Source organism: Mobula birostris, chromosome 19, assembly GCF_030028105.1.
Source record: "Mobula birostris isolate sMobBir1 chromosome 19, sMobBir1.hap1, whole genome shotgun sequence".
Lineage (NCBI taxonomy): Eukaryota > Metazoa > Chordata > Chondrichthyes > Myliobatiformes > Myliobatidae > Mobula > Mobula birostris.
The window spans coordinates 42,972,972-42,994,551 of NC_092388.1; the positions used below are offsets into that span (position 1 = coordinate 42,972,972).

At 40.9% G+C, this 21,580-nt stretch overlaps 1 protein-coding gene across 6 annotated transcripts in view; it reads right to left on the bottom strand.

The window, feature by feature from the left end:
• LOC140212554 (catenin delta-2-like) overlaps positions 1–21,580 on the bottom strand; it is a 579,924-nt gene that overhangs the window by 84,645 nt on the left and 473,699 nt on the right. For all 6 annotated transcript variants that reach the window (XM_072283519.1, XM_072283517.1, XM_072283520.1 and 3 more), the window contains 2 exons: positions 9,591–9,708; positions 5,400–5,585 (listed from right to left, as the gene is read on the bottom strand). In XM_072283519.1, the coding sequence (XP_072139620.1) occupies positions 5,400–5,585; positions 9,591–9,708 (304 nt within the window). The remainder of the gene's footprint in view (positions 1–5,399; positions 5,586–9,590; positions 9,709–21,580) is intronic.

Below are 21,580 nucleotides of genomic sequence, written 5' to 3' on the forward strand. Positions count from 1 at the left end.
CTGATTCCAAGCTGTAATGCTGCATGATGCAAAGCCTGTGCGATTGGACCCAATGGTTTGCAGGTGCAGTTCCTCATATAAGATGCTGAAGGGTGAATGGCAGAGGAAAACCTTGTTAACATTTTCGAATGTAAGCAGGAACCTTTTATATATTTTCTCAAATAAATGGCTGTGGTGTCTTCATTCTGTTTCCTAACCCTTGAAGTGTGCTATTAATGAGGAACTCCTCTGAGCTAATCTCCTCAGGTCAACAGGATCACCGTTAGTAATTAACCTTGTGCATTTCCCCTATCATTTCATTTTCTGATTCTTGGCCTTTGTTTAAATAGTGGCCAACATCACTGAGGGTTGCATAGCTGGATTTAGACCAGTTCATGCAAGTGAATGTGTATAGAGAAGGGTGAAACCATAGACAGCCATTGGCATAGATAAGTCAGGGATAACACCAGGAATGGAAAGCTATGGCAATAAGGGGAGACCCTTTCTGAATTGTACACGTGTAGGGCTTGATTGAAATGAGAAAGTTCTTGGACTATCGGGATCTCTTCTGGGGTACAGGCAACCTGCACAAGAAAGGCAATTTTAATTAGAGGTGGACCAATAACCTTGCAGGGAAATTTGCTGGTGCTACATTGAAGGTTGAAAGCCTAGGTTGACAAGAGGCTTGGGGTTCTGAACAGAAGCAACTCATAGGATAAAGTAGTGGCTAGCAAGAGTGTGTTTTGTAATCAGGATAGCTGGGGGCACAGTAAAGGCAGGGAAGGGAATAGCCAGTTAAACTGAATTTAATTCAATGCACAAGGTAGACAAACTCAGAACAATAATAATAATAATAATAATTTTGTATAACCTTGAATATGCGCTTCCTTTGTTTGTGGAGATCTCTTGCTGTTGTATCAAAAAAGAACAAGGGATGAATTGTTAAAATATATATTTTGTTACACTGGGTGGGAACTTTGGTCAGCATGGCCTCGTGGGGGTAAAGAGCCTGTATCCCTCACAAACAGCACTAAAATAGTTCAGTTACTACACCCGCTTTGCTGCTTGAGTAACTTACTGCTGGCTGATAAACTGCTCTGCTTCACTGTACTTTAAAACAAAGAGCAGCATTTGTTGAATGGTGCTCATGCGTATACTGTTTGCAAAAACAAATAGTTTGTTGAAATACCTTCCTTGTATTAATACTACAATGTCAGAACACTGTGCACTTTAAGAAAATGCGGGGAGATGGCATTAATACAGAGGGGTGCCCACTTGTTGGTGTGGATGTGTTGGCCTTGTTTCTGTGTTTCTGTATTGTACCATTCTGATAACTGAGGAAGTTTACACGCTTCATTACTGCAGTTGTAAGATTTAAGATTGCTGCTCATTTTCTTTTTCCAGCCAGTTGCTACAGAGACACTGCTTCTGCTAATCTCACCCTCTGAACATTTTCAATTTATATTGTGCAGTCCACAAAGATACCCTCCCATCACTTCTTATCTATTAAACGCCAACTGTCATCTTTAAAATTTTCTTTTGATGGTTTGATTTCAACTTAGGAATGAATTCTGCAAACTGAAATAAACTCAAGTGCAAACTTGCTCAACAATCAAATATTGTTCTGTGTTTGCTCTCTGTCTCCTGTCCTCCTCTGAGGGAGAGCAAGTTCCCCCCACCCCATAGCAAGGTTACAAGTCACAATTTTTTCTACTCAGTGGATCAGAATGTAAGAGATATGATTAGTAAATTTTGCAGATGACATGAGAATTGGCCTGTTGTGGATAGTGAGGATGTTAATCTAAGTTTACAGTACATATGCAGATTGCATTTAATTCTAATAACAATGAGGCAAAGCACTTTAGAAAGTCATATAGGTCTAGGACATGTACAGTAGGGTTTGCTAGCATTCCAGTTAGCAAACCCAGCACTCCCTGAAAGATGCAACCAAGGTAGATAGGGTAGTGAAGAGGGTATGTAGCATGAATTCTTCATATGTAGGGAAATAGGAGATAAAAACTGGGCTGAGTGTTTTGTTTTTACGGAGTTCTCACCCTAAAGATGCAACTACAGCTGCTTAAATTGAAAATAAAACTCAGGTTTTTTTTTACAGACCTTTGCGATGCTAGAGAACAACAGAGACAGAACCATGGTGGATAAGTGGAATAAAGATACAGATCAGCCATAATCCAGCAGAAAAGTGAAACAGGCTTGGGGGACTCAATCTGTTCTTGTTTCTGTATTCCACAGTACATATCCAATTCCCTGCTGAATGTTATTTTTGACCCACATTCATTAACCTTCCCAGCAGTGTGTTTTAGATCATCACAGTTTATTCCACATAGAAAAATCTCCTTGTGTTTTTCTTGTTCTTTTGCCAATAAGCCAAGCATGAAATTACTTCATATGGGACCTTTGAGGGTGTTTTACAGCTGTAGCAGATGTTATATTTCTCCCATGCATTATCATACAGGTTCTGGCCTCCCAGGATTAATAAATAGATTTTGTGACAAATTTAAGGGGAAGGGCCAAAAATTATTGCCATTCCCTCATAGTGTAGGATAATAAGGAAATCAGAGAGAGAAGCAAGAATGGATAATTTGGCCTCTCGTGATTGCTCTGCGAATCAACATGATCATAAGGGTTTTGTATATTTCAATGAGAGCAGCTCTTATTCTTTAACACACAAGAGTATGGGGTAGTCTGCTTCTTCTCAGGAAACAACCTGGAGAAAATTGTTGGATTTCCTCCATGATTGCAGAAAGACATCTTTACACTTGCACACAAATTATTTTGCCATCGAACCAATGTACCACTTGCCTTCATAATTACTTTCTGTACTTGCAAATGACCTTTGAGTGATTCATGCCCAAGGACACCCAGAATTCTCTGATCACCAACACTTTTCAACTTTGCAGCTGTTAAGAAATAATCTGCCAAGTAGGATGACCTCATATTTTCCTACATAATATTCAATCTGCAAGTGTTCTGAACAATTCACTTATGCTGTCTATCTACTCCTAAAGCTTCTGTACATCCCCCTCATTTACAACCCACATTGTCACAAAGCAATCCTGCTCCACTCATCCAAGTCTGCAGTATAGATTGTGACAATCTGGAACGTTTGCTCCTGCTCCTACAGCAGCAACCCACTGGTCGCAGATTTGCAATCAGAAAACAACCTTTTCATTCCTTTTTTTCCTGTCCATTAACTAAATCAAAAGCAATACGTTACCGAAACACACATGCTCTAATTTTGTTTAATAACCTTTTGAATGCCACCTTATCCAAAGGCTCCTGAATATTAACTCTCATTTTTGTCAAGCATGATTTCTTTATCATTAGTCCATGTTGGCTCTGTCTAGTCGTATTATTATTTTCTAGACTCAGTGGCCTTTTATTAGGTAGCTGCTCGTTGATGCAAATACCTAATCAGCCAATCATGTGGCAGCAACACTCAAAAGCTTAAAAGCATGCAGACATGGTCAACAGGTTCAGGTATTGTTTAGATCATACATCAGAATAGGAAGAAGTGAAATTTAAGTTACTTTGATTGTGGGATGACTGTTGGTGCGAGACAGGGTGGTTTGAGTATCTGAGAATCTGATCTCCTGGGATTTTCACGCACAACATTCTCTAGAGTTTACAGAAAATGGTGTGAGAAACTCCTCATCAATGAGTGAGGTCAGAGAAGAATGGCCAGACAGGTTCAAGCTGACAGGAAGGCAACAGTAACTTAAATAACCACGCGTTACAACAGAGCAGAAGAGCATCTCTGAATGCACAACACGTCGAATGTTGAAGTGGATGGGCTACAGCAGCAGGAGACCATGAACGTACACTCAGCGGCCCCTTTATTACGTACAGGAGGTAGCAGAGTGCAAGTGCACTGCCTCCAATTCCTTTATTCTAGTATATTACCACATACTGACGGTAAGCTACCTCATCTGCAGTTCTCAATTTTCTCTCTCTTTCTGTTCATAAATAGTGGAATTATATTTACTACCTCTCAAACTGTGAGAACCATTCTAAAATTTTACAAGAGAACCCCCAGTGCATCCACTCTTTTCATACCTAGCTTTTTCAATATATTGGCATGTTAAGTCATTAGGTCCTGGGAATTTATTGGTTTTCTGTCCTAATTAACTAACGCTCCTCATTCATGCTCAACCCACTACTTCCAGGAGTATTTTGTGTTTTCTCTTTTTCTGTTATTTATCTTATTCACCATTTAATTTCCCCTCTATCTGTCCATAAAACCCCAGGTTAAATTTTATGAATACTTTCCATTTTACATATCCACAGAAGCTTTGGGACAATGATCTTCAGGTAATTACGACATGCATCTTCAGCTAATTTCACCTGTATCTGTCCATAAAACGCCAGATTAAATTTTGTGAATATTTTCCATCTTACATATCCACTGAAGCTTTAGGACGATGACCTTCAACAGGTAATGAGAGCCACTTTACCAAGTCTTGAAAATGACTAGAATTTATAGTGATCGTAGCAATCACTGAGAAATTAACAATTTTTCAATTGAAAAGGGTAGAAATACACCTTGGAAGCACAAAAGATCATCAAAATATTTGAACCTTCTTTATCTCTGTGCTGGTATTAAAGAAATGTGGATTTTCTACTGTAGGCCGTTACTTTATTGCTAAATTTTGCCAGCAGAATAAGATCAAATTTTTCCTAAAGAACATTGTCAGTCCCCCCCCCCCCCCCACCATTTTAAGCACCACATTGTACTGACATATAATGACTGACTTAACTCAAAGGAGTGAATTCAGCAGGTTGACTGCTCAGCAAATGCTATTAATTCCCCTTCATACTCTTCCCTTTCCCTCCTTCCCAGCTGAACTGACCTTACTCCCAGTCGGGCAGCTCAGCGCATTGAAAAGTTCACAAGCAAAACATTGGAGGAATTCAGCAAGTTAGGCAACACTAATGGAGGGGAATAAACAGTCAACATTTTGGAATGAGAACCTTCATCAGGACTGTCATCAGCATCTGCAGAATCTCTTATATTCATGATTTACTGCTCCAATGCAATCTCTTTGACGTATGTGTATTTGAAGAAATTTTAATCCCTTTTCAACGGTTCAGTGAGACTCTCAATGCTTCCCTTCTGCTGCTCTCTGCCTCTTTGACCATGTGCTCACATAGACTCACTTTTCACTTCACCCTCCCCATCCCCCCCCAGCTTGTACTCATTCCCCTCCTTCCATCTTCTTATTCTGGCTTCTTCCCCCACCCCCACCCCCAACCTCGATGAAGGGTCTCAGCCCAAAACAGTGACAGTTTATTCCCCAGCACAGATGGTGCCTGACTTGCTGAATTCCTCCAGTACTTTGTGTGTGTTGCTCAAGAATTGCAGCACCTGCATAATTTCTTGTGTTTAAAAGGCCATTGATTACCTGGTTCTGGCCCTTCTTTTTCTTCTTCTTCTTGCCCCAACAACTGGAACTCTCACTATCCTTGCCGTTGCTGTCACTGCACAGTAGTCCGTCAAACTCGTCTGTTCCCATCTGCTGTCCCTGGCCTGTCTCTGCGGCCAGCCGATAAGAAAGGTTCCTCAGGATACAGACACAATTCTCAATCGTCTGTGGCATGAAAACAAAGAACAAAGTGAATCATGTTGCATTACAGAAGTATACAGCATGGAATGAGGTCATTTTACACATTGTGGCAATGGTGGTTCTTCAAAGGAGACTGAAATTAATCCTTTTTTATTTCGCTTTCGTGTACAGACCCATTTCTAGTATAGTATTTTTCTTTGAATGATTTCTTAAACATTAGTGAAACTTCACTGGGCATCAGAGCTAGAATGCTTCCGCATCAGTTTTCAAAATTGCATTTAGTTAATGCTCTGGCCTCGAGAAGCTCAGTTCATTTTGGGTGAACATCACTTCCCTGTACGTATGCAAATTTTTGTATCATTTCCTGCGCAGGTTGACTTTGATTCGATTTGAAGGGAATGATGGAATAACATTCATCTCCATCCTCTCTTTATTTGCCTTTGAAACAGCAATATCTGTGAGTTTTAAGTTTTTGTTAATATTGGTAGATATTTAGTAGGTATATTTTGAAAGGAAATAATTATGTTTATTGTTTATCATTATTAAGATATTGTTGTGCCATGTGTTTACACGGCATAGTTATGGAGCATTGTGTATGTATGTGTATTACTTTGGTTAACACTGACTGCGAGAATAATCGGCAGCATTAATATATTCAGGCAGCGGCGGTTCTGTATTGAATTTAATATGCATTTTACTTTCTGCAGTTTCACAAGTAGGAGGTCTCATTAAAAACCTTGAAGAAAGCTTCCATCTCGGATGATTTTTGAGAAGTTGTTTAACTCACTGCATATCTGTGTAGATTTGCATTGTGAAGGCAGTAGAGTTAAAGTAATGAATACATTTGTAATAAAAAGATTTATTTTCCTGATACTGAGTTTAATGGCCAAAAAATGGTGAAGATTTTTCTTGCAAAGCTATAACGTGTTTACATGAATACTCATTTTTAACTGTACATCTATTCTTTGCAGTGCATTGTCATTAAATAATGGCAAATTCTGGCATGTCTTATTCCAAACCACTTTGATTATTAAAACGCAACACTTCATTCTGACAAAATTAAATTGACATTATAAGCGTGCAAACAATTTCCTTTGTTGCCATCAGCAGCCCATCCTCACATCTCTGCTGACTGCCCAAGGGCAGTCGTAGGTTCAGCTTCCACTGTTAACATCGGTTTGCATTCATGTGAGTTGTTGATTAAATTATTTCCTGTGGGGGTGAAATATTGTCCCTGACTCCCACTAATGGAGTTGGGATGTAAACTGCTGGTGTGGATTTTGTACTGTGGGACGAAGGGGCAGAGGTGAGGCGATTAAACTGTTAATGTCATGTGCCAGAGCCCAGTTGTCAGATCTAGGAGATGAACAATGGTGGATCATACAATGAGCTACTTCTGGGATAAATAAAGTCTACATTTCCTGTCAATACCTACTAGCTATCATCAATGCCAATGGTTCTCAATGTGGGCCACGTGCTCCTCAGGGGCCCATGTCAGACATTGTCTGGCCCACAAATAAAAAACTAGAAACTGGGGTCACAGGAGTTTTTGAATGGGCCATGAGAAGTTATCGGTTTTAATGAAATATTATGAAAATATGTAAATAAAATAGTCATGAATATGTGAACATTAATTTATTTGGAACCCTCAATTAAATGAATGGGAAAACAAGCTAGATGATGCCAATGATGCAGGAAAACATTTTTGCCTGTGTAAGTTGGTGGGGTGGAGGTGCGTGTGGCACGTCAGTCCTTATCTCTGCTCCTACTCGCACCGCTCACATCCTGCAGGGTTCCCCGCAAAGCCCCGCTCCACATCCACCTCCCAAATTACAAAGTGCAGATTGGGCAGGACTGCCTGCAGCAAGGCCAGTCAGTGAATATGCAGCAGGAGGCTGGCTCTATTTTCCTTCCACGGACCTGTCCCTGTTATAATGCTTAAAAACGCGACATGAAGGCTGCCGTTAATGCCGGAGGGTCATCTGCCTTAAATGGTTAAACTACAGAGAGGCGAGAACACACGAAGTCTACCTCTGCATCACTATCTACCAGTACAACTTCCATTATCCCTGATACTCATCATACTTTGAAAGGAAGTTCAATTTGCTTTTCTTGGTGAGTACACACTCTTTATTGTGACATAGAATTTAACAATATTTTAAAAAATATTTGCCTAAAAGCTAAATTATTTAAAAAATACTGCTTCAAAAGGTAGTTTTATTTTCACATGCATATTCAATACGGTTACTTTTTCACATGAGATTATACTTATTACAATTCATTGATGCTTACTGATTCTCTCACTTGTTTGTATCAGTCACAAGGATCATACTAAATACTCGAAGTAACAATATTAAGCACTTTTTGTTGCTGGTTGGAAGAATATTGTATATAAAGCATCCTATTCAGAAATAGTCTTACTTTTCATATATACCTGTAACATTTTATTTAACACATTAATACTTATAACCTGTTAAAATACAAGTATTGACTGTATGCTAGAATAATTAGCACAGTTGACCAAAAAATACTATAGCAACTAACGGAGTCTATGGAGGGTGGGCACAACAGAGGTACCTGAAAGTCACAAGTGGACCACGACCAGAGAAAGATTGAAAACCACAGATCAATGCTATTAAACAAGTGCCATTTCTAGGCTGCATGCCAGCACTGAATAGGGATTTGTAATGACAAAATCCTGGGATTGCTCTGACAGCTGGCCTATAAATGGCCTCCTTCGATGTCCATAAGGAATCACGAGATTGGAGAAAAACTATCGACTGAAAATCTGAACAGCTGTACAGCAGGCATAATCTCCTGTGCATTCCAAGTGCAGCTATGTTGGTTTGTTTGCTCCTTTAAGGTTGTTAAACATTTTCTGACACTTGAATTGCTGGGTGTGACATCATTTGAATTGGGATCTATTGTCAACCACTCTTTGAAGCCTAGTCTCATGCACATTAAGGAAAACTTTCCTCATGAAGAAGGCTTTGCACAACCTCACACTTGAATCTAAAGGTGTTTGACTTTAGGTTACCTGCTCTTTGCAAAACAGTTGAGCTTCAATTACTGCAACCTTGCCTGGATTTATTCTTCTCTGATGACAAAATCACAATTACCAGTGGTCCTGATACTTGGAATTCATTAGCATTATTGGAATCAGGATGGCTGGTTATTCTTTTCTACTTCTGTATAATATGAACGACCATTAGCACTAGACATATCCAACAATCTGACACTGTGATACTTATTGCTTCGAAGAGTAGATAATCAACACAGTAGGGTTCTCAATCACAGGTCACTTCAGAGAGTGGCGCAAACAGCCCAGCACATCGATGGATGTGAACTTCCCTCTCTTCAGGCCATTTGTAGCAGCAGGTGCATAAAAAGGGCCCAGAGGATCATTAGGGACTCCACCCAACCCAACCACAAACTGTTTCAGCTGCTACCATCTGGCAAACGGTACCACAGCATTAAGGCCAGGACCTACAGGCTCCGGGACAGTTTCTTTCACCATCAGATTTATCAATACACATTGATCTGATTGCATATCGGACTGTACGTACACACACACAAAAAAGTTACATACATACTTTTAGTGTTTGGGGCAATATCCTCCCACATTTCCCTCCTTATTGCTCGTACATAGTGACAGAGATGCAACTTAAAGATTTTTACTCCCTCAAGTTGTGAGATGGATGTAAGAAATGAATCTTAAATCTTAATCTTAAGTGTTCTGAGCTTCTACTATTAATAAATGTGCAATAGTCAGTGCAAAAGCATTCTATTGCATTCACAACATTTTTAATGGAGGAAGCTTTAATTCAAAAGACATGGTCTTCAATGGAGACTGCTAATCTACTTTAAAGGCAAGGACTTAACAGGCTTTTTCTCCATTTGGTAATATATCAACACATTTTGAGAAGCAAAGAATCTCTTGGAAGCAAAATATTTCAGTGACATCAAACAGCCCATCTGTAAACGTCCACCTTCGTATGTTAGAAAAGAGAAATCTGAGATCAGGCAAACCTTGCTGTCAATCTCACTGCTTCCCAGAGCCGACTGAATCACAAACAACAAAGCATCAGTGAGACCATCACATTCTCTCATCCTTCTTCGGGCTTCCTCGCCAGCTGAACTCACGTTCCTAAGAAGAAAGCACAAAATGTCATCAGCATTTCCACATCATTCTTGTGTTGTCCCAATGACCTTTCTATCTGAGGGCGTTAACCCACAGATCACTGCAGACTAATCTTTAGTTCAAATATAGGTACTGCAGATGCTAGATGTTTGACATAAAAACAGTAAATGCTGGGAGCATCTATGGGAGCAAAACAGAATAAATATTTCATGGAAGTACAGCAGAAACATTCTGATCTGATCAAATCTTAGCAACCTAGGTTCAATTGTGATCTTCAATGATATCTATAAAGAGTTTGCATGTTCTCCTTATGAGCACATGGGTTTCCTTTAGTGATCTGATTTCCTCTCACATCCCAAATATTAGCTACTTGGCAGGTTAGCTGACAGTGTAAAATGCAAATTGCAGCCCCACCCCACCCTCAATAAAAGAAATGGGATTAATATGAATGGATGGTCGATAGTGAGCATAGATTTGGTGGGCTGAGTAGCCTGTTTGTGTGCTATATATTTCCGTGAGTTTACTGCAGAACCACACAACTCAAAACGTGTTTTCCAGCCCATGGTGACTTTCCCAATTCATTGAAAGAGCGAATCAGATTGTCCTCTGATCTTTCTGTTGCAGTTTATTTCCATCCATATTGGCTGAAGGTCCTATTTTTCTGCTGTATGACTGTGACACGATGATTAACTGTTCCTTTCTCCACAAATACAGCCTGATCTATTGAACATTTCCAGTATTTTCTGTCTTTATCATTAACTACAAATGACATAAGGCAGGGAAACCATTGACCTCAACTCGCCCATGCTAGCAGAGGGATTCCCAAATTGGGGTCCACAGACCCGTTGCTTAATGGTATTGGTCCATGGCATAAAAATGGTTGGGAGCCCTTGCCCTATAGACTCTTCCTGACTACCTTCATCTGAATCTATCAGCACCACTCTCAAGTCTCTTCTTCGTCAGAGGTTTGTCCGGTGTTCCTTAAGTGTATTGATACTATTTGATTTCATCAGTCTCTGTGGTAGCAAGGTCTGCATTCTCACTGATCTTTGGACTAGAGGGATAAGAGACCCAATCTTTACCTTCCCGAAATGTACTCTTACAATTTTGGTTATCATTCTTACCTGCACCTTCTCGACTGACTCAGAATTATTTTTGTAATACTGCAAACAGAATGGTGCAAAACATGTAAAATCTAAAGTTTGCTACAGGTTTAGCACAACTTTCCTAATTTTCCATTTCAGTTCATCTTAAAACAAATCCTAGTGTTTGCATTAATTTTCCTAATGTTGGGCTAACCTGTTGGTGCAAGTTTTGGTGAAGCATTTGTATTCCAAAGCCACCTTGCATTTATCTGTGCTAAAATTCATCTGTCCAGACTGCAATGTTATAAATTTCCTACTGGAATTTGCTGCTGTCCTTTTTGGTATTGATAGTTCCCTTCCTCCCTTTCTGACCTCACGCCGAAAACAAAATCTACATTTAGTATCAACCACAAAGTTAGAATTTGCATTACTGGGTCGGGGAAGTTTTAACAAGTTTCCAGTGTAGATAAAGAAATCGGATTTCATCAAAACGATTTCCTAATTTGTTTTTATAATTTTCCAAGGATAACCAAATAACGTACTTCCCTTTCCTAGGTTAAACTCGTTGAACGATCTTATATCACTCAGTGCTGCACCACTTGGCTTAAAAAAACTGTAAGCAGCTACAAGAGAATATATTGCTGCTGCATTGTGCATAATAACTCTGCATAGCTGATAGAGATTAATTTTATATGTTGCTGAATAAATAACAATTTATTGGGCTCCTTAAACTGAAGCCTATGTTAATGTTGAGTGGCAGAGCTTAAACAATAACAAATGAAAGTATTATTCTAAAGCTCACATATCAAAATCTTTCACTCAAAAATCAGATGTTCGAATAGCTATCCACTGCAGCTTCTGGACAGCAAAATACCACTGCATTTAAATTGTAAAAGCTTGCAATACTGAGAACATTTTATTGACCAGAAATTTTGGGTGTTGGCTTCATTTTACAGATCACATTGCTTCTTATTACCAATATAAGAACTGCCTCTGAAACAATTTCCCCTCTAGTCCCAAAGGAGGTATTAAGTGGCATTAATAACCATGGTTTAGGAAGTTCTGCAGTATTTTCAAAGAAATTGACAACATTTCAAGGCAAAAGGCTACTAGGGTCATTCTATTCAGTAGTTTGTTCCTCAATTAAAATTGTGCATGAAGAAACTTGTGGACTTTTTTTGCAAATAAATCTAATTTTTTTATTTCTTTGACCTGAAGACTTTCAATCTTTGCAGCAAGGATAGACAAGGTTGGATTTTCTTGTAAAAGAGGCAGGTGGCCTTTAACATCAATCAATCAATGCTAGAGTGACATAGGTAGTTTCCTGGACTAATTTCGATATTCTAAGCAGGTTGGAAAGATATTTCTTAGAATTGTTCTCTTTTAACTGGTCTGGGATTTTATCTCTCCTTTCCCCTTCCCCCAGCTTCTCCCCTTGTTCAGTGTATTACAGGTTTCCCCCGCCATCCGAAAGTAGAGCGTTCCTATGAAATGGTTCGTAAGCCGGAATGTCGTAAAGCAAAGAAGCAATTACCATTTATTTATATGGGAAAATTTTGTGAGCGTTTGCAAACCCAAAAATAACCTACCAAATCATGCCAAATAACACATAAAACCTAAAATAACAGTAACATATAGTAAAAGCAGGAATGATATGATAAATACACAGCCTATATAAAGTAGAAATATTTTTCCACAATCATTGCCTGAACTGTTCTCTGTAGTGAAAATCTCACGCAAGCGCTGTTGGCAGAAACACGGCGCAAGCAGCCTCCAGTAACCATTAAGCTATGAAGCTGCCAAATCATACCAAACAACACGTCAAAATACACAGCCTATATAAAGTAGAAATAATGTATGTACAGTGTAGTATCACTTACGGGAATCGGGAAGACAGTGAGCACACTGATGATGGTGCGTTAAGCTGAATCGTCAGAGTTTGGGTGGTGCAGTGGCCCCCACCCTCTAGCCAGTGAACTGATACCGATCTGCGAAGCATGCAGGAGTCCAGCGGTAGCCGGGAGGCACACAGCACATCTTCAAGAAAAAAGCTGAAACAAACATGCTAATTAATTAGGTGCCACCCAGCATGTAAATGTCGGCCCAGATCAGAGGCGACGCAATCAGCAATCCCCTCTGATCTGGGACGACAATTACGTGCCGGGCGGCACCTAATTAATTAGCATGTTTATTTTGGCTTTTTTCTTAAAGATGTGCTGTGTGCCTCCCGGCTACCGCTGCATTCTCCGCGAATCGGTATCTGTCCGCGGCCTGGGGGTTGGGGTGGTGGGACACTGAGGTGTCATCTCGTCGTCGCCTGTTTCCATTAGGGCAGGCAGCTCATCTTCTCCTATGTCTGCCCGCCTCAATGTCGAAGGTCGAGGTTCATCTGCTGTGGCTGATGTGGAAGGCTTGCTTGACTGCTGAGACTCGTGCATTTTTCTATCATACAGTCCTTTGTAAGGACTCAAACCATTCTGCAAATATGCACTAAACTAACGTACCCTTTCAAAATTAAAGTCGTAATTTATCATTACTTATTCGGTTTCGATTGTTATCCTTTCCTCTTCCAATTGCATCAGCTCTTCATCTATCAGTTCTTGGTCACGGGATGTCAAAACCTCTTCATATCATCTTTGTCAGCCTCCACAAGCCAAACTCGCTTTGTCCTTGCTTTGTTCGCCACGATCGAAATGCTTAATTATGTCTAGTTTTATGCTAAGTGTAACACCCTTCCGAGCTCTTTTAGGCTTTTCCGATACCTTAGAACTCATCTTGCTAACGGCTGCTCACAGGCATGTGTTTAAGCAACGCTGGCGAGAATGCCATTCCAAATTCGGGGGAGAGCAGTTGCTCGGAGTGCGCGCTGCCTTTTATCGCGCGCTGATTTTTTTTCGCGCGCTTTTTCCGCACGCTGCCTTTTTTCGTAACAGTGAAAACACCTTCTGTTAGCAAAAACAGGGAACTAATGTAGGTCTTTCGTAACAGTGAGGTTTCATAAAGTGAACGTTCGAAAAGCGGGGGACACCTGTACATGGATTGACAGGAGAGCATATGCTCATTTTGCCATCTTGTTCAAGAGGATTCTTTGTTTCCAGTCCTAGAATGAGTTCATGGAAGGTTCGAAACATGCTGTTTTGCTAGATAGCACCAAGTTGGGCAGTCTTTCATTGATTCTGTTATGGTTATTATTCTATAGATTTATTGACTATGCCTACAAGAAAATAAGTCTCAGGGTTGTATATTGTGACATATATGTACTTTGATAATAAAGTTATCCAAGTATAAATTGATAATAAAGTCACCTTTTTTCTATTTCTCAACGCTCAGTGTATTTGTGCGTAAAAGGGTGAATTTGACACCTAACATTTTTATACTCAGAAACTGTGAAACATTGAAATTGCATTTGCTCACCCATTATCATCTTTGTGTCCAAAAGGTGTAAAAAAAAAGCAATGTATTTTGATTTTCCAAAGATTCTTCCACCTAGTTTCTTCTGTATGTTTCTCCATGCTAAATACAGACCTGTTACATCTAGATCTTCGGATTATTTTTAAAGTCATAACAGGCAGAAAAAGAAAAGAAGGTAGATATCTCCATTAATAAAAAAATGATTTTAGTACAGTTGGGAGAAACTATCATTGCTCAAAAGATCATGACATACAAACAATCTGGGTGAAGACCAGATGTAGTAAGTGCAAGAATCAACAAAACATTAAAAAGATTCATCAAAATGACTCCCTAATAGGGAGTTAAGAGCTTGGAGGGAATATGGAGAGAAGCAGAGTTGAGGGCAAGATCAGATCAGCCATCATTTATTCATTCATACCTGGTCACACCAGACAGTCAGCCATTCTTGTCTGGCGCGTAATGTCAGGATTGGTCTCCTTTCGGATTAACCGGGTCACGATATGAACATTCCTGACTTGACCCTTGTTTTTTTTTAACGAGGCCGAGTGGCTAGCTTGACTCTTGACCTGGCACGGATAGAAAGCGTGCCCGGTGTGGGGGGTGCCGACTTGGATTCTAACTCGGGAGCCTTCGCTCCGAAGTCAGGCGCTAATGCCACTACGCCACCAGCTGGCCATGATGTTAGTGAATAGCAGAGCAGGTTTCAGAAACTATATTCCAAGTAGGCATCCTCCTACTCTATTTCTTAGCTACTGATATCCATACTAAAGGATTCTCTCCACAATGGCACAGTTTTAACATTGAAAGAAAAAAATGGGAATCCAAATGCATGATCTCTATTTGAAAGACAATATATTTCATTATTGTTGTGGTATCCTGTGGCAATACTGTGACCAGCAGAGCTGTTGAGTGAAAGAACTTTCAAGTGACATCTCCTGGATCTGGTGAGTAAACCAATTTACTCTGCAACTAGTGTTACTGGCTGTCTGTTCAAACAGATGATACTTCCTACTAGCTACTTTCTTGCAAATGTCAGAAGAGTGACAGTATTTTCTCAGTGGAAAGCTATTCGTTTACATGAATATGATTCTGTGACGCTCTGCCTAGGTAGAATTATCAAGGTACTGCATTCCAAGCTAACAGCCCAACTGAGCCCAGGCATCATGAGAAAGTTTGCTTATCTCTGCTTCCCTGTCAGTGCAAAAATGTACAAAACTACTGAGAGAGTCAAGGATGGTCCTGCTGTCTAAAGGGATATTGTGGCGACCCACTTTCTAGCACACACAAACCTGTGCGCGCCAGCAGAGAGGCCGGCCCCAAAAAGGGCGCCAGGCTATCTTCACCAGCAGGGAGAAAATCCCGTGCGCGGGAAGGGTCTGCGAATATGCTTTCCCCACTGCAGTCCCGCCCAGGAAGGGCGGGGAACGGGAAGGCTTTAAAGGAGGCCACGAAGTTTGAATAAATCTCTTTTATGGCAACTCCAACTCACCGACTATGTGTCGTTATTCTACCGCTGTGTGTAGCACACTGCTACAATATATTATCAATTAGGGAACCGATCCTCTGATCCCTTTCCACAGACTTGTGTGAGGTCACAATCTCAATGTTATATATATTAGTAAACAAAGTCCATTTAAAAGGAGGCACAATCAGATGACAGACTGGCAGCCATTTAACTGAGAGCTACCAGGTTAAATGGTGTTCCATACCACTTCATCACAGCAGTAAGCCTAGGAGGGTTACAGAATGGAAAGGGCAGATTACAGAGTGTGAGCTACCTCATATATTGGATACTGAACTGACGAGCAGAATATGTAATATAGTAGAGGTGAGCAATGTCACATCAGAAGGATTCTACTGGGAAGTATACTGAAAGGTACTGGGAAAGGTCCTGAGGATTACCATAGTAGAGGTACTAAATTGAGAGATGTACTGAGGGACATCGGGGAGATGATGCTTCAGAAGCTATGCCAGTGATATCACTAGAGAGCGAATGGTCTACCAAAGGATACGATAAATAAAGTGATATCATGGAAGTTGCATCAAAGGATAATCATTGGATGGATGAACTGGAAGGTAAAGTGCGAAGTACCACAGAGAGGTGAAGGAATAAAACACATGCTCCATGGTAAGCTGGAAGATGTTACTTATTGACTTTGCTGAAATGAGCAAATCACAATGTTGACATGATATGTACTCAACACTAAAAGCACCCATTTTTTTAGCAGAATATGTTTGCAACTTTGTTCCATTTCCCACATGAGCACTAGAGGCACAACATTTGCTAAACAGCTAACAGATGCAGCAAAAAAACAGTGAATAGAAAAAAATAATTAGCTGCTCAAAATAGTCCTTGGATGCCCCAAGATATCATACAGCTAGCATTCCCTCTATCCAGCCCTCAGCAACACCCACCCATCCCTAGGATGCAGATCTTTCCTCTATAGTCCAAATAATGACCAACCCATCTCTCACATCCAACAATGCACAACACTACCATAAGATTCTTCCCTCAATTCATGAAGAAACTCGCTCCTTCTCAAAGATTTACTAATTGCAACGCCCAGAAGTCACAAAGCACAAGTCGATCTCACTGAACTTGATGTCTTCACTCTTCATTTGATGTCTTCACTAGACCAGATAGTTGAGTTTATTTCAGGGGTGTTCCACTCCGTGGGCTGAGAACAGAGTTCTGATAGATAAAGTTTGCTTCTTTCTTGTTTAAGACATCCCAACAAGGCTGACTTTGACTTAGTTTGTTATTCTATCTGAAAGCTGGCACCTCTGTCACTGCTGTACTGCATTAGTAATTCATTGGGAGTACTGGTTGAGTCTGCTAAAAAGTCTGGCAAAGAGGTGGTGGTGGTGGAGATAGAGGATGGAGTTACAGTGCTCTGGGCTTGGATGGGTCAGAATGGGGTACCAAACAGGAGTACGGTTCTTCCACCTATCCCGGCTCCAGCTTCCCCAAGGAAGCCCAACACATGTTCTCACTTGCATTTTTATGAGGTCTGGTGGTTATTTCAAGCAGCCATCAACCCACCTGAGGTACACAAAAAAACCTTTTTTTTCTCTAATAAGGCATTGCTCTGAATTTAAGCAGAAATCTGACTGGAAGCTCTGCAGCCCTTCTTATCCCCAGAGGTTGGACAAATCAAGGATCAAATATCTTCATTTGCAACTGAAAATATTTGTTCCCCAAAATGTACTGAAGTAATTCTATTAAAGTTGAATTATGGATAAAAGTTTGAGATATTATCTTCTTTGTAGTCCTAGGTCTGGGTAATACTTCATCAAAATGAAAACGTGATAAATCAAGACTGTAATCATACCACGTGCTGGCATTTCTGAGATGTAAACTAATTCCCAATCGAGAAGAATTATGTTACTGTAACTCGTGGTGTACTTCTCTATTTCATGTTAGACGATGTATTTTACAGGCAAGTACAATATTGAGCTGGTCTCTAGAGCATTTATAGTGATTAAAAACAGTGAAACAATATTACAAATTTATGAGATTGACTATCATTTTAATACATGCGTAGTTTTCATTTTGCTTTCTAGACTGGATTCATACTTTGCTTTCTCAACACAGAAAAAGACAAGAATATACAAACATGCCTGGAGAGAAAAAAATACATTGCATTATTTTTCTCTGCACCAACTAACTACATTTCATATACTGCTTTGCATGCTATCAGGACTAATAAGACTCCATCAATACTATCTTCCAGAGTTTTCCCAAAGGGAGGTGATAGGCAGATGAGGTAGGAGGGAAGCCAAAATGGGGAATGGAAAGGAGAGAGAAAGGGAAGGGGGGAAGTTACTGGAAGTTAGAGAAATTAATGTTGATGCTGGCAGGTTGGAGGCTACCCAGATGGAATATGAGGGAGGCTCCTCAAACCTGACAGTGGCCTCATTGTGGCAGTAGAGGAGGCCTTGTACCGACATGTTGGAATGGGAATGGCAAGTAGAATTGAAATGGTCGACCACTGGAGAACCTTGCCTATTGCAGACAGTTAAGTTGCTCGACAAAGTGGTTCCCCAATCTACGTCTGATCTCACTGATGCGGATGAGGCTGCACCAGAAGCACCTGATACAGTAAAGGACTCGGAAAGATCTGCAGGTGAGGCGCTGCCTCACCTGGAGGAACCATGTGGGGTCCTGAATGATGGTGAGGGAGGAGGTAAAGGGGCAGATATAGTACTTGTGCCACCTGAGGCGATAAGTGCCAGGAGGGAGATCAGTGGGTAGGGATGAATGGAAAAGGAACCATGGAGAGAGTAATCCCTTTGGAAAGTAGAGAGTTTTTTTGGCGGGGGTGGGTTCAGGAAAGATGTATTCAGTGGTAGAATCTCATTGAAGATGGTGGAAGTTATGGAGAATGTGGTACTGGATGCAGAGGCTTGAGGAATGGTAGATGAGGACAGGGGTGACTCCATCCCTATTATGGAAGTGGGAAGATGTGGTGTGGGCAGATGTCTGGTAAATGGAGGAGATGTAGGTGAGACCCCACGTCTCCCTTCTCTCCCCTTCCATTCCAAATTCTGGCTCCCCTCAACCTCTTCTCTTCACTCGCCTGTCACCCCCTCTCCCCCCCAAACCCCAGCACCCCTCCTCCTTCCCTTTCATCCCATGGTCCACTTTCCTCTCTTATCAGATTCCTTCATCTTCAGCTCTTTACCTTTTCCTTCTATTATCTCCCAGCTTCTCACCTCTCCACCCCCCCCCCTCACTCACCCACCTTTCCCCTGTGATGTACTTCTACTCTGGTTCCATGGGCTCTGTGGTAACTGATGAGGCCAAAGTGAGAACAGCAGGTTCTTTTCTGGCAGGGCAGGAGATTGACTGAGGGGTAGCTGAACTTTTCCACCATGCCTGATGCAGGGACTAGAGGCTCTCATTACCATCCCTGATGCACTCTGAGCAGTCACGGGACAGCGGTTCCCAGCAGTCAGTGGGGAAATTTTCAGCACACCCTTGAACATTTTCTCTGTCAGCTTGGTAATCTCAGTGCTCAGACTAGAGTGACTACATCCAGAAAGTTGGAACATTCAGATGGCATGCAAAATGCAATAATTTAATTCTCCATTTGAGACTACAATTTCAGGAACAATTTGTTTTAGACAGGATGAAAGTATACACAAATATAGTTGGCAAATAGAAGGGCACACAATGCCCTTGTTAAAAACCTAGCACTGGCACATGTGTAGGAAGCTGAATGATGCGTGCACTGCAATCCCCATGGTTACCAAACGGAGGCATGGCTTTCATGACTACGTGGTAAATTGACTTAGAAAAATGAATGTTTCATTCAAATAGGTTGAGAGTGCTTGGAGAGGCTGGCGATGAAGCATATCAACACCTGCATGAGAAGCAGCTTGGACACACTCCAATTTGCCTACTATCACAACAGGTCAACAGCAGCTGCCATTTCATCAGCTCTTCGCTCAACTCTGGAGGATCTGGACATTGAAGAAGCATATATTAGGGTGCTCTACATTGACTACAGCTCTGTATTCAACACTATCATCCCCTCAGAACTAATCAATATTCCAGGAGCTGGGCCTCAATACCTTCGTGTGCAACTGGATCCTCGATTTCCTCACTTGCAGACACCAGTCAGTTTGGATTGGCAACAACATCTCCTCCACAATCACCATCAGCACAGGCGTGTGTGTGCTTGACCACCTGCTCTACCTGCTTTATACTTATGACTGTGAGGCTAAGCGCAGTTCCAATGCAATATTTACATTTGCTCATGACACCACTGTTGTTGGCTGAATTAAAAGTGCGATGAATCAGTATATAGGAGAGAGATTGAAAATCTGGCTGAGTGGCACCACAACAACAACCTATCACTCAATGTCAGCAAGACCAAAGAACTGATTATTGACTACCGGAGGTTGAAACTGGAAGTCTGTAGGTAGGCCAGTCCTCATCGGAGGATCAAGGTGGACAGGGCCAGCAACTTTAAATTCCTCAGTGTTATCATTTCAGAGGATCTGTCCCAGGTCCAGTATGTAAGTGCAATTACAAAGAAAGCATGGCAGTACCTCAACTTCCTCAGAAATCGGCGAAGATTCGGCATGTCATCTAAAACCATGACAAACTTCTGTAGAAGCACGGTAGAGAGTATACTGACTGGTTGCATCACTGCCTGGTATGGGAACACCAAAGCCCTTGAACTGTAAAGCCTACAAAAGGTTCTGGATGTAGTCCAGTCCACTGCAGCTCTCCTCAACATTGAGCACATCCACATGGGAGCGCTGTCGCAGGAAAGCAACATCCATCATCAAGGACACTCACCTTCCAGGCCACGCTCTCTTCTCTCCATTGCCATCAGGAAGGAAGTACTCATGTTCCACACCACAGGTTCTGGAGCAGTATTATCCTTCAACCTTCGGGCTCTTCGACCAGAGGGGACACCTTCACTGACCCCAACAGTGAACTGATTCCACATCCTATGGGTTCATCTTTAAGAACTCTACAACTTGTGTTCTCGATATTTATTGCTTATTTATTACTATTATTTCTTTCTTTTCCTTTTTTTTATTTACCCTGTCTGTTGTCTTTTGCACATTGGTTATTTGTCCATCTCTGTCATGTGCAGTTTTAATAGATTCTATTGTGTTTCCTTGTATTTACTATGAATGCCCACAAGAAACTGAATCTCAGGGTAGTATATGGCGGCATAAAGGTACTTTGATAATAAATTCAGTTTGAACATTGAAAAAGATTGAAAACACATTGATGGGAACCCATCCAGGATATGCCGTCTTTTCATCTACCACCAGAGAGGAGGTACAAGAGCCTGAAGGCACTCACTCAGCGTTTTAGGAACAGCTTCTTCCCCTCTACCATCAACAATAGTGAGATAGTTATTGTTCATGAATGGACCATGAACTCATGAACAATACCTCACTATTCCTCTTTTGCATTTTTGTATTGTAACTTAAAGTATTTTTTTAAATCTTGCATTGTACAGCTGTTACCAAACAATTTTTGCAACATATGTCAGTCATAGTGAATCTGATTCTGATTATGTAGTGCTGGAGGTAGCCATTCTGAGAAATGCACAGGTTTCTGGATGTAAAATGTAAACGTGTCATCCGTTTACCTGTTCCTTTCCAAAATTCGATTTTCTGAATGATAGGAACTGTCGAGTAATATACTGTATGTTACTACAAAATATTAAAACTGTAATCACAGAGGACCTGGGTAGGTACAATCAATACCATAATAAGATAGGCACATAAACACAGCACTGTTGATTGGTAATTAGGAGCTAATTATCCATTATATTATTCCCTTGGAGAATGTGACTTTGAAACATTTGAACATGGTCAGAGCACAGCAAGTATAACAGTAAGGGATTCAG